Source organism: Colias eurytheme, chromosome 28 (assembly GCF_061535395.1).
Source record: "Colias eurytheme isolate Ceu_HAF_F1 chromosome 28, ilColEury1 Martin Lab GWU primary, whole genome shotgun sequence".
NCBI lineage: Eukaryota > Metazoa > Arthropoda > Insecta > Lepidoptera > Pieridae > Colias > Colias eurytheme.
In genome coordinates, this window is record NC_143007.1 from 4,630,932 (window position 1) to 4,645,978 (window position 15,047).

At 32.4% G+C, this 15,047-nt stretch overlaps 1 protein-coding gene across 4 annotated transcripts in view; it reads left to right on the plus strand.

The window, feature by feature from the left end:
* Window positions 1-15,047, plus strand: part of Hr3 (nuclear hormone receptor 3 ROR-beta) — a 110,693-nt gene that overhangs the window by 14,752 nt on the left and 80,894 nt on the right. For 2 of the 4 annotated variants that reach the window (XM_090117719.1, XM_090117720.1), the window contains exon 1: window positions 14,178-14,390. The exons of 1 other annotated variant lie outside the window; for it this stretch is intronic. Coding sequence is in view for 1 of the 3 variants with exons in the window: in XM_090117722.1 (XP_089973848.1) it covers window positions 14,375-14,390 (16 nt within the window). In the remaining 2 variants the exon portion in view is untranslated. Of the gene's footprint in view, window positions 1-14,177; window positions 14,391-15,047 lie in introns of those variants that run through there. One more of the 4 variants, XM_090117722.1, reaches the window with a different exon arrangement.

A 15,047-nucleotide genomic window follows, 5' to 3' on the forward strand; every position in this document is an offset into this window, starting at 1 on the left:
TAATTTATAACACTAGTGTTTTAAAAAGAAGCCGTATATAATACGATAAGAAAAATAAGCTTCTAATAAGGAAAATAACTTGAAAAGTTAAGTTTACCTTCAAATCACAAGAATAGCGGTTATCGATCTTTCCTATGGCTACGTATTCTTCCTTGTGAAATTGTTTCAAAGTTAATTGTTTCACCGTTTTTCGTAAAAATCGGTACAGTTGTTGTTAAGATAACTAAGAACAAATATACAAAAATTATATTAAATATTGTTTTGAATTTTCTTGGGTTCTTAAAAACCTATAAAAATATCTTTTCTTTTATATCTTCACCAGCTGCGCCGCGCGGATTCAGCCGCGGACGAACCCGCGTGTAAAATCAAATATTTCTATAGCTCATGTGTTCTTCTGATGTATAATCTAAAATCTATATTACTGTAAACTTTCAACCAAATCTGTCCAGTAGTTTTTTCATGAAAGAGTAACAAACATACATCCATTCTCGCAAACTTTCGCATTTATAAATTATATTCTAATACTAGCGGTCCGCCCCGGCTTCGCCCGTGGTACATATTTACGTTTTCTCTACATAATATAATAAAAAAAGAATTATCGAAATCGGTTCAGCCGTTCTCGAGTTATGCGCTTACCAACACATTTTGCGATTCATTTTTATATATAAAGAAGATTAGTAGGATGTACAGACAGGGTCATTTGCTAGAAATTTAAAAAAAAATATATCTTAGTAACTTTTGTGAAAGACAAAGATAAAAGGAATACCTTTTTGTCGTGGAAATTTAAGAGAAATAGGGGTTGAAAATATGTATGTATATTACGCATTTACGTTAAGTGCACGCGAGAAAAGCCATAAGTGGAAAGCTACTTATCTATATAATATTATTATCTTAATTCACTACATAGTATAAAATAAAGTGGCTTTCCATGTCCCTAAGTCCCTTTGTATGCTTCAATCTTTAAAACTACGCAACGGATTTTGATGCGGTTTTTTTTAATAGATAGAGTGATTCAAGAGGAAGGTTTTAGTATGTAATTTATTAGGTTTTAGACAAAGTGGGTGAAGCCATGGGCGGTAAGCTAGTATATTATAAATGCGAAAGTATGTGAAGATGGACAGATGGATGGATGTTTGTTACTCTTTCACGCAAATACTATTGAAACGATTACAATGAAATTTGGTATGTAAGTAGCTGAAGACTCAGAATAAAACATCGGCTACTTTTTATTCCGGAAATCCCATAGGAACGGGAACTACTTATGCGGGTTTTTCTATGAAAACGCGAGCTAAGCCGGGGGCGGAAATATAGTCTTCTATGTATAAAAAAGTCGTGTTAGACACACCATTTGTAACTAAAGAACGGCTGAATGAATTATAATCAGTTTTGGTTTGTTAGATTATCCTCTTGGTTGAAAATAATAACTATTAAAAATATGGACCTTAAACTCGAGCAATTAGTTTTCAGGCTATTCTGTAATTAAAATTATTATTACTTACCTTAATATAACCTCGATCAATAAAAGCCAATAAATCGTAATTCGTTGTTACCAGATATTTTAATTCATAAAATAATTGAATATTGAAAATATCCTTACTGTATTGTTTTACTTCTTTCTCGTCGTAACGCATTTTATAATATTACTAGCGGTCCGCCCCGGCTTCGCCCGTGGTACATATGAAAAATAGATGTTGGCCTGTGATGTTGGCCGATTCTCAGACTTACCCGATATGCACAGAAAATTTCATGAGAAATGTGTCCACCCGTTTCGGAGGAGTATGCAGACTAACATTGTGACACGAGAATTTTATATATAAGATTTTGTCTGGAGGCTAGACGGTGACATATTATGTTTACGGCGGCAAAACAACTCCTTTAGAAATTTCCTTTGACTACGCGAAAAGCTAGTAATATTAAATGTTATGTAACTTATAATTTTTCGGGTGCGTATACACTAGTGACTAGACTAATAGAGCAGTTCGAGCTTTATGTCGAGCATTTACGTTCGTGCGAATGCTCGACGCTCTGTTCGGTGCAAAGCTCACAGTGAGTGCTTTCTTTACCTTACCTTATATTGCTGTCGTCATAAATTAACAATTTAAACGAATAATAAGCTCAGTTAAGAAAGTTGTATATAATTGCAAATTATTTAATTGCAAAAAGGATTTCAAGGATCAAAGTAAATTGTATATTTCGAATGACCTATGATCTTAATGTGTTTAATGATTTGAAATTAATACATAAATCGTAATAACTTTCCTAAGGCCTTAGACAAAGTAACAATTAAAAAACGATAACGAAGTTTGAAAAGGAAAAATGTATGGGATTGACATTAGATAGACCACGTGATCTAACGCGGCGTATGTCAATCCCATACATTTTTGCCTTTTCTAACTTCGTTATCGTTTTTTAATTGTTACTTTGTCTAAGGCCCCTAGTCTATTAGTTAATCGAATATTACCTCTAATATTTCGTTGCCTTGTACCTATAGTCGTTATACCTATTTGCCCTACAGCATAGTGCGAGTGACAGCTGCCTATACGATGTTGACATCTGTCAGAACCACATTTATGTAAATACGTTACCTTCTACGCATAACACGTTGCTTAATTATTTTATCAATTAGTTTGTAGATTATATTATTCTGGTTCGGATTCATTTATGATTTGATTGAAGCTATTGGTAAAAAAAAGTATGTGTGTAAATACAGTCAAACAGTCTATTCAATAGTGTTGAAATATCAGGCTGATGGGGTCGCCTTGGGGTCGCCCCATCATAAGCGGCTCGACGGAACACAGTGGGTTTTTGGTCGGAAGGAATGCGATATAACCCACGATCCCTTCCTCGGAGGCGTATCTATGCAAGATATCTGCAAAAAATATTATAAAAATAAAACAAAAATAGAATTATAAGATGGCAAACGATATTTTTTTCAATAGAAGGCCGCATGTCAATCGCGTTATTATTTTTGCTCGAAATCTATGGTGTAGTACTGTAGTGACTAGTGAGTAGTCTATTGGTACCATAATGGTGCATTTACACATTCGTACGAATAGCGAAGCGGTTAAAGAACACGCATGTGTAAACACTACACAGTGTTGCTATTCATTTTTTTATATGATGGAAATTTGACTTATATGTGAAACTCTGTATTCTTTGTTTCCCAAAGATAAATAAATAAAGGAGATTCGCGTATTCGTGTTAAGAATGGTTTATCGGATGTTATTAAAAGGAAAGACGAATGTGTGAATAGTGGTTCGCGTGGTCTAGTGACGAATAGCGAATAGCGAAATCGAATGTGTAAATGCACCATTAGATACAAAGGTTCTAAATAAATATACAGACATTAATATGTTACCGTTTAAACTTATTGACGGTCAAAAACACATTTGCCTGTAAAGATCAGTGACAGAAGGCGTTGGTCAAAAACGTTTTTAGTTTTACAGTCAAAAGTGGGTTTTCCGGCTATGAGTTTGTTATAACATATACGCTTTTATACATAACCCTTCTTTAACAGATCTGATTCTGATAAATATAAGAAGTTAAGTCCCATGTCCCCAAGTGGGGTAAGGGGCAGATGTATTATGCATACATCTGTTTCACTGATCGATTTTATTTAGGGACAAGTAGGTGATCATTCTTCTGTGTCCTGCCAGACCGAGACATGTTTTTTTCTTCGTCTCCACCGGGAATCAAACCCAGGACCCCTCGGTTCTACGCTCAAGCGTCAACCACTGTACCAAGGAGGCGGTCAAATATATTATAGCTATGTAAATTTATGTCAAAAGCAGTTTATTTACAAACTAGAGGTCCACCCCGGCTTCGCCTGTGGTACATATTATTATTTCGCAATAAAAGGTAGCCTATGTCCTTTCTCGGGTATCAAAATATCTTCATACCAAATTTCATGCAAATTGGTTCAGTAGTTTAAGCGTGATTGAGTAACAGACAGACAGACAGAGTTACTTTCGCATTTATAATATTAGTATGGATTCACCTTCCGGCTCAACAACTATTCAGTCAAGCGGAATTACGTATAAACTAGTAAGATAAAAGCTTATGTGGGGAGAAACTTATTTAATAAGTTTGAGTATAGTTTACTGTATACTCATCCTTTTGGTATTCTGCTTTCTGGAACGTAAACTGAAACAAATAATATATTAATACTAGCTTCCGCCCACGACTTTGTACGTGCATCCCCGTTTTTACCCGTTCGCGCAAGAATTTCGGGAAATCCTTTCTTAGCGGATGCCTACGTCCAGTGGTTTGGGCTGTGCGTTGATAGATCACTATATCAGTCACCTTAGAGTTTTTTAATGTCCTATAATATTTAATATTTATATATATATATAGATTGTCTTGATTGTTGAATAAATCACATAAAACAGGCGAAAAAGAATATGTCAAATATATTATATACTAGCTTTCCGCCCGCGGCTTCGCCCGCTTTGTCTAAAACCTAGTGAATTATGTACTTAAACCTTCCTGTTGAATCACTCTATCTATTAATAACCGCATCAAAATCCGTTGCATAGTTTTAAAGATTTAAGCATACATAGGGACTGAGAAAGCGACGTTTTTTTACTAGGTATGTAGTGATTACATATTGTAAAATGAATTTTATGGGTAAAATAGTTTGAGTTTATGCATTGCAAAGCAAATTAAACAAACCATGTTAACAGAAATATCTTAAAAACTAATAAAATAAAACGTGCTAAAGGATGAATTTCAAACTCCTGATTTCTTCTGTTAAACTTACCTGTCAGTTAGAATTACTATAGGTACTTGCTTCTCTTTGTTTAACGGTTCCACCCAGCAGATGACAATTAATGTGTGAAAATTAACATCAAAAAGTGTCAAATAGGTTACCAGGGACATTATCAGGCGATAAAACCGCCCCTTAAACCCATGAAATACCTTTTAAAATTCTTCACTTTGGAACCCCACTCGATATAGCTTAAAGAGAAAAAGATTGAAGATTTTACTTACAAGAGGCAGCCATTTTGTTTTTGTATTATTTCGATTTATGTAGGTCCTCGCAATCCCTCTTGAATATGTATCTTTCACAGTAAAATTTCAAGAACTTACGGCCAGATAAGTATTATATTATAGAGATGCCTACTTTTTAGATATATTTTTTTTATATCTGAATTACTTTTCAAATCACATCCCTAAATATTTGTTAAATGTATAATCAGTCCTTTATTAATATAGTTATTTCGAACATCAATTCCTGTTTTAAATAATCTTTTAAGTTGAAACTTATGTATTATTTAGGATTTCACAGAACAACGCAACTTATTTAAAATTACATACATCACTATTCCTAAACACTATATTCATACAAATAACAATATAACACATAATACAGCGTGAACCAACTCAGCTAACATTAATTATTACCAACTACAGTTAGTCTGTTGACCCAAGCAATAGATTACTCGGTAATGCATCGACAACTACGAATATTATGCATACGACTAATTGAAAATAAACGCCATCTATTGACGAGTGGCGGTACTAATGTTGCAACGGTACTTCTATACGAACCTTCACTTCTGAATGAACCTTAATGGGTATATTTAGATGTTGATGTTTTTCAATACACAAATTGTCGTAAAGTGAATGAATGAATGAATAAATAATATGATAAATGTTCTTGAATAAATAGTTTCTTGCTTTATTGAAATATACTGCTGGTAACAATAAATCTTAGAATAAAAAAATATAAAGACGTATAAATTTTAAAGTACTGTGTTATTTTAGAACAAACTGGGAGAATCTTGCACTAACGCAAATAGGCAATTAACATGTATTTTTGTAAATGTACTTAGAAATTACTTATTAATAAATAATATATAACTATAAGAAACTAAACATATTTGCATTCGATGAGCATGTAATAATTAAATTCACTTGTTTTTTCATTATCCACATCGCCACTGTATTCACAGCACACTCTGAAACAAAAAAGTACGTTAAAATATGACATATATATATTAAGAACAAATACGACCTGATTTCTTCTTATTTGTGTTATTAGTTCTGTGTAACAATATTATGATTTGATATATTTCAAATCTATATAAAATCTGTACACTCAAGCACATTACAACAATGACATGCAATAATCGTCTAATATACATTCTCGATATAAACAATACAAAACGATAAACATATATTAGATACAATGATTGAAGTGCCCTTATCTTTGACCCATATTGCTATCGAAAGCGCTAGAATACAATAAACTAATAGCACCTAATAGATAAATTAAGAAAAAAGTTGAATCTTTTTCCATTTTGTTACAGCGCCATCTGTTGGCGAGTAGCGTGAACGTTAAGTACCGTATCTTTACCGCTAGTAACCTATATTTGGGTCAGCTGATTCAAGTGATGTATTTTTGTGCGCGGTCGGATCCGGGATGGGTGTCCGTTAGGGCTTAGCTCGGAACCTGTTTTAGTGCATTCAGACCTTTGTTAGGTCTTTAACTGATGTGAAAGTATTGAATTGTTCGTAATGACTGGGTTTAATGATCTTTCGAAGATATATGATTATTACATGCTAAAAAGATATCCGTTATATGACACATTATTACTAACTAGCTTACCGCCCGCGGCTTCGCCCGCTTTGTCTAAAACCTAATAAATTATATACTAAAACCTTCCTCTGTAATCACTCTATCTATTAAAAAAAACCGCATCAAAATCCGTTGCGTAGTTTTAAAGATTTAAGCATACAAAGGGACATAGGGGCAGAGAAAGCGACTTTGTTTTATACTATGTAGTGATAGTGATATCTATTTAAATAATAACATATAGAATGATTTATATAAAAATCATAGTTAAATACGAAATTTTGCTACAGTACGAAAAACTAAAATTGATGATACAGTAAACGTTAAATAATTAAATAAATAAATTGTTTATTGGACAGTAATTTAACGCCACAGATATAAATTAATATACATATTTAATTTTAATTTTTTTATTATTTAATTTTAATTTTATATTTTAAATTGCAATATTAATAAAATATTGAACTGTGTTTTGTAAAACGGGAATTTTAGGGTTAAAAATAATTAAATTATCCAATTAGTGTAGGCAATTTAAAGTATTATTTTGATATTATCAATATAGTTATAAATCATATCGTTGATGCGTAATAAGTATGAATGTTATTGGGGTAACATATTTACTAGAATAAATTATAATATGTCCCCATGTATGTTTAAATCTTTGAAACTACGCAACGGATTTTGATGCGGATTTTTTTAATAGATGGAGTGATTCAAGAGGAAGGTTTTAGCATATAATTTAAATGGTTTTATAAATTTATAAATATAAATGGTTTTAGACAAAGCGGGCGAAGCCGCGGGCGGTATGCTAGTATATTATAAAGCTGAAGAGTTTGCTTGTTTGAATGCGTTAATCCCAGGAACTACTGGTCCGATTCGAAAAATTCTTTCGATGTTAAATAGCCCATTCATCGAGGAAGGCTTTAGGCTATATTTAATGACGGAGCAATGCAGGTAAAACCGCGGGGTATACTTAGTTTAATTAAATTTAATAATATAATTGATTATATTGTAATTTATGATTTTATTTTGTTTCAGGTAAGGCATTATTTACGGGCGTGGTAATTAAAAAATAATTAAACAGGTAATATAAATAAAATATACGGTTTTGGTGTAGCAATTAAATGAATAAGGTTATTTCGAAAATTGTGATTTTCATATGTTCGTTTGACCCTACATTTTAAATACATTCTTCTTCTTCTTATATATAAAAATGAATCGCAAAATGTGTTGGTAAGCGCATAACTCGAGAACGGCTGAACCGATTTCGATAATTCTTTTTTTATTATATTCCTTGAAGTACGAGGATGGTTTTTATGTAGAAAAAACGTAAATATGTACCACGGGCGAAGCCGGGGCGGACCGCTAGTAGGTATATAAAAAAGAAAATATATAAAGTCTAACATAGCAATGCAAAGTCCAAACTACTAGAATTAGAAAACTTTTTTAAATTTGCCCTTAAACGGAGTAAAAAGGAGGTAAGTTAAAAATGGAGGTAAAACAATAAAATGTATAAAACGATAGAGACGATATTTATTCGGCTAATATAATGTGTTTTGATTATTTTGAAACATTTTTTGGACTTTAATTTAATTGCAATATATTTATATTTAACTAGCTGCGCTCCGCGGTTTCACCCGCGTAGCTCTACTCCTGTTGGTCGTAGCGCGATGATATATAGCCTACCTCGATGAATGGGCTATCTAACACCGAAAGAATTTTTCAAATCGGACCAGTAGTTCCCGAGATTAGCGCGTTCAAACAAACAAACAAACTCTTCAGCTTTATAATATCAGTATAGATTAAACATGTTGGTTCACAAATAGGATATCTATACTAATATTATAAAGAGGAAAGGTTTGTATGTATGTATGTATGTATGTATGGTTTTCACGCATAAACTACTGGACCGATTTTGATGAAATTTGGCACAGATAATCTTTAGACCGTGAGAAAGAACATAGGCTACCTTTTATTGCGAAATATGTACCACAGGCGAAGCCGGGGCGGACCGCTAGTTTTATATAAAGAGGATAATACTAAAGAGAGAATAAATGTATTTCTATATATTATGTTTAATTAACTTGAGTAAGGTTTTTGTAAAAACCTGTAGTTAGTGAAATTTGATATCAGCGCGTGTTACTATGGTTTTATATAACTTTGTGCTTGCAAAATTTAATTATTTTATTAAATTAAAAAAAAATACTAAAGTAAGCATATACTCTTGCTTGGTACCCGGATTATCTATACTAATTTTATAAAGCAGAAGAGATTGTTTGAACGCGCTAATCTCAGGAACTACTGGTCCGATTTAAATGATTAGATAGCCCATTTATCGAGGAAGGTTACAGCTAGTAATAAAATATGAGGTTATCCAGGGTATAATCTATCTTCCAGTTAAAGTTATATCTATAAAGAGGAGCCGTTTTGAAGTGAAAGAGTTACAAACATACATGCTCCCTCGTATTTTATAGTATAAATTATTTTTTTTTTATGAATAATATATTTTTCTGTGTTCAGTAAACAGTATTTTGAAAGTAGTGATTGTATCGTTGTATAGTATAGTTTTTAATTGTTTATATTTTACAGAATTATAGAATACTAGCTTTTGCCTGTGACTTCTTTCGCTTAGTCCTGCGTCAAATATTCTTCGTATTTATTTTCTTTTTTTCAAAAGTTATATATTTTGAAATTTTCAAATTGTGTGTACATTTATTTTTATCATGCTTTGGATTATTATATTCATTGCTAGCGGTCCGCCCCGGCTTCGCCCGTGGTACATAATATTTACGTTTTCTCTACATAAGAACCATCCTCGTACTTCAAGGAGTATAATAAAAAAAGAATTATCGAAATCGGTTCAGCCGTTCTCGAGTTATGCGCTTACCAACACATTTTGCGATTCATTTTTATATATAAAAGAAGATTAATTATGAGTGAAATGGGTATTTGTGAGACCAATTTGTTGTTATGAAATATTATGTTATCACGTTACTAAGTTGGCGACTAGATGGCGTTGCAATGTCTAGGAATACCTGAAAAAAAAAATAGTTGAAAATTTAATTATTGAAAACAGACAACAAACTAATTCAAATAAATCGGTAAATATAATTTAGAGCCGATTTTTCAATGCTTGGATAAAACTTATTCGTCGAATAATGTATAAAACTACCATTTTAAAAACGTATTCCATTTGCCCGTATTTGACAGTTTACGTGACATTTTAATATTATCGTGTAATACTTTATTGGACGGATAAGTTTTATCCAAGCATTGAAAAATCGGCCCTTAATCGAAATTCTATATTATTCATCCCTACTAATATTAGAAATGCGAAAGTAACTCTGTCTGTCTGTCTGTTACGCGGGGAAATTTGGCACAGCCAATCTTTAGACCCTGAGAAAGAACATACCTACCTTTTGTCAACACAACGCGGGCGAAGCCGCGGGCGGAAGCTAGTAGTAAATATTATAACATAATTGCAAATCTTTCACCTTGGAAAAATGTTAACATTTTGATAAAACTTCAATTTACCGCAAATAAATCGCGTTTTAAACCCGTTAAATTTGTATATATTGATTTTTTTTATCACACGCCACACAAAAAATGTGTACCGATTTATCTTTTACGTTTTATTCCCTTATCGGTTAATAACCGCCCGTGATAAGGTTTCTTCAGTGATAATGAAACTAGGTCAGATGGCTGTCTATAAAATGAGTAATTATTGAAAAAAAAACAAATAACTTGCGTCTGTACGAAAAAATGGCGCCAAAAATCTTACAAAATGTTGTTTTTTTCATCGATTTCGAAAAAAAGGCGGTTTTCATTTTGACCGTATTTTTTGGGTTCGTCACCTCAGGATGTGCGAATGGGTACACCGAATATGATGTTTCTTTTCTGTCAAAAAAAAAAGACGTGGCACTCGGGGACTGCCGCGGTAAAGCTATTGCATAGCATGCCTTTAAGCCACACCTCCGAGCCCGTCGGAGTGGGGAGCGTGAGGTTTTTTCGTTACGGAATTTCTCGATTCGGTCCTCGCGCTCAAGGCCCGCGATAGAAGCTATGCAATAGCTTAAAAACATAAATATGTACATGTTTTTAGAAAACATAACTTTTACATTCTAATAAAAATATGTTTAAATATTCTAAAATAACTTCAAGAATGCGTATTTTAATGTTTAAATATTTAACTAGTCCATACACTGGCTTTACCCGAGATCAAAAACAACGTGTAGTCTATGTTACTTGATAAAGAAACCTTTCTAATTGTAAAATCCTTTTTAGATTAGTCGAGTAGTTTTTAAGTTAAATCGAAACAAACAAAAAATTAAACCACTTTTTTATTACTAGATATAGTACAGATAAATCTTTTATTCTATAGCAAAGACATTGAAAATTAAAAATTCAAATAGGCAGTATCTAATAAAGTTTTTCTTTAGATTTGTCGTAAGGCGGTTTTCCTTATAGATTTTTACCGCGGTTTGTCCTAGGTCAGTAACTCGATTATTCTTTATTACGCATAAAATAAGAATCCTGTTTTCTAATAGAAAGAATTTTTTTCTTTGTGTAGTGTTGATAATTTTGTAGGTTTTCTACTGAATTCTAATTAATAAATACTAATATTAATTTATTTGTATTAATAAATACTAACAGTGTTGTGATTAACTATAGTTACTACGTTAATTGGCAAATACATATTATGCTAGTGTTATAGTTATATTATCTACTAGCAGTCCGCCCCGGCTTCGCCCGTGGTACCTACATGTTTACGTTTTTTTTTTCATAAGAACCATCCTCGTACTTCAAGGAATAGATTCCGCAGCGCACGCAATGACAGAATTTTTAGAATTTTTTACACCTTGGGTTACATTATTGCATTTTTGGTCAGGATCTCTAATTTTTTTGAAAATGCATATACCCTTTGTTACTCAGTGAAGATGCAGCTTTCTAATGGTGAAAGAATTTTTAAAATCGGTCCAGTAGTTTATGCGTGAAAACCATACATACATACATAATTACAAACCTTTCCTCTTTATGATATTAGTAAGTATAGATAGGTACTATGAACAGGTAAAGTTTCTTTCTATGTTTGTAGGGGGTAATATCCGGAAATACTGATCTGATTATGAAAATTCTTTCACTAACAGAAAGCTACACTATTAAGAATTTGACATAGTCAGGTTTTTGGCTTTGGCTTTATAAATAATACAAAAGCAGAAAAGTTTGTTTGTTTGAACGCGCAAATCTCAAGAATTACTGTAATGTACATGATCCCTGAGTAATATATAGGCTATATATGTACCACGGGCGAAGCTAGGGCGGATCGCTAGTTATTTATAAAAGTACTAGCGGTCCGCCCCGGCTTCGCCCGTGGTACATAATTACGTTTTCTCTACATAAGAACCATCCTCGTACTTCAAGGAATATAATAAAAAAAGAATTATCGAAATCAGTTCAGCCGATCTCGAGTTATGCGCTTACCAACACATTTTGCGATTCATTTTTATATATACATATAAGAATTATTGAAAAGTATGAACTAAATATATCTATAGAGCTTACAAACATAAATCAATAACTGATATAGCTATTGTATATTTAACTTATTTACCTGTATGTTTGTATGTAACCGACTCGATACTTGATTTTGACCAACTTAAGGACAGATTCAGTTCAAAGTACGTACTTATCAAGGATCTGTGACATTACAATAATTTCATGAGTATATCTTACTAGCTTTCCGCCCGCGGCTTCGCCCGCGTTTTCAAAGAAAAACCCGTTCCCGTAGGATTTCCGGGATAAAGCCTATCCTATGTCCTTTCTCGGGTAGCAAAATATCTCTATACCAAATTTCATGCAAATTGGTTCAGTAGTTAAGGCGTGATTGAGTAACAGACAGACAGACAGAGTTACTTTCGCATTTATAATATTAGTATGGATATATGGTGGTATTTTTGGCTGGTATTTTAGTTCTTCACTAGGTACATAGTATGTATAAAACAAAGTCGCTTTCTCTGTCTCTATTTCCCTATGTCCCTTTGTATGCTTAAATCTTTAAAAATACGCAACGGATTTTGATGCGGTTTTTTTTAATAGATAGAGTGATTCAAGAGGAAGGTTTTAGTATATAATTTATTAGGTTATAGACAAAGCGGGCGAAGCCGCGGGCGGAAAGCTAGTTAAATATAAAATATTCATAATACAAAACTAACCACATAAACATAAAGATTACGAATGATGTTTAGGTACATGAATATTTAGCAAAAAAGACATTGTTCAATATGATATGATTAAAAAAATCAGGTTCGTTTTAAAACTTAACCCCACTGACCGACCCGGTTTTCTTCACGAGTTCACAATGACCAGTTATTTAAGGGGTCAAAATAGGGGTTCATTTTTGCAAAGGGTTCAAGTTTTAAATAGAACTCGATCGATTTACAATATGTGTCTGTCAGTTGTTACTAGTTAGGGCGGGAATTTTGCTTTTTTTTAATTTAGATATTGTTTATGTTTTTTTTTTTTTAATATTTGCATGGCTTGGGCGTTGTCGTTTTTGTTTTGGCGGGATTTTTTGATATGTGTTTTTAAATATTTATTGTAAAAAATGATTACGTATTGGCTATGGTATTTTTATAGATTTTACAGGAAACTGTATGTTTGATTATACGTTTTTAAAGATAGATTTGATTGTCTGTTCTAGATGGAAAATAAATAAATTTTCTTTAAACTTTTCGAGTATGGTTTTGACTTTCAGAAATAGAACTTGATTTGTTCTAATCGTGTATTGAATTAGTTACGAGTTTATAGTAATAATAGTTATATATTTTTGTTTCTTATTTCCTTTACATATGGTTTTAATTTTTTAACAGAATTATTTTGAGGGAATAATGCTAGTGTTATTTTTGTAGTCTTTATGTAGCTTCTTTTTTATTTTTTCTTCAATATTTACGTGTTTTCGGCGCCATAGACCATAGTATACAAATGATGATATACCAGTTTGTTTAGTTTTTGAACAGATTAGATAAGAAATATAGGTTACTGTTACCTGTTATACTAGGTTAATTAAATTTTAATTAAGATTTACTTTTCTAAGAATAGTCAAATAAGCTTTTCAATAGTCACTGATTAGCGAATGTAATTTGAAGGACGAAAAAAGTTTAGGATATTTTCATTTTTTATATACTTATTTAAAATCTTTCTAAGGGAATATGGGTTCATAGTTAACTTATTTTTACTTGTATTTAATTACGAACGTAATTTATGATATCGAAGCTTATTAGCCCTATTTTATAGAGACACAAACATTTCACGGTCATCAATTTTAGATAAATCTCTATGGATCACTGATACAGTTTCTCAAAATTGAACTCAAGAAATTTCGTTATCACCTCAGTGATAAGAAAGTTTGCCAATGCCCTGTTTAAGATGCTCAATTAGCTCTTTAGTGTATACTCACAAAAAAAGTAAAAGTAAATCGAAATTCAAATCATTATATCGTATTTCATTGCTCTTCAAATGCCTAGTACCTTCACAGTCCTGCCTTGCTTCGACCATTCGCTTGCGCTTACAAAATTCAGTTAGTGCTGCAGAACGCGCGCGCGCGGCCGCCCCGCGCCGAAATTCAAATTTGGAACCGAAAAAGCGAAATTAAAAATAAACTTTTGACACTTCATAATTTTGACACTTGACAGCTGCATTGACGTTTGTGCTAAGCTTTTTTTTAATAACTTTTTTTTATTTTCGTAAGTGGCCAGTGTTGTCAATTTGAACGTACGTGTTGTGTTGGGATTGTAACAAATGCATTGCGTTGGATGTGAGTAATGACAATTTTGAGATTGTTCGTCCGTTGTACTTAAACTAGGGTTTCGCAAACTTTGGTTTACAGCAAAATGGAAATAAAAATAACAATTAGAATCTTTATTGGCGCTAGTTTTGCGTTAACTTAAGGCTACGTGCTTAATCGATTTTTTATTTTTTTTTAAAGTTGAATTGTAATGCTTGAATAATAATGACCCGTATATCAATTATTTTATCTATCACGAAACTTGCAATTTATCAAGGTCTCTTATTGCATGAGATGTATTGCATACTGTGGGAGCGGGACGGCGATACCCCCGACCTTGTGTTAGTGAGAGAGGTCCGATGTTGGGAAATTGTTGGGAAATAATTTTTCTCTTTCGGCGCCGAAGGGCGTTTTTTACCATGCATTTGTTTTCATTTTTTTTTTTCTTTTATTTGAACTATAAGTGGGTTAAGGCTGGAGAGATTTTTTGCGATTTTTTTTTATTACTAAATCGCATTTTTTGTCACTAACTGCTATGCTATTTTGATGACTTCGGCTTAATATGTCGTATTATGGGAAAAATAAGTAGTACTGTAGTTGATTGGCATAAATACGAATTAAACTTATTAATTATGTACTTTGAACCTTTATTCCTGCTTATGAATGATCTTCATATGTCATCATTCA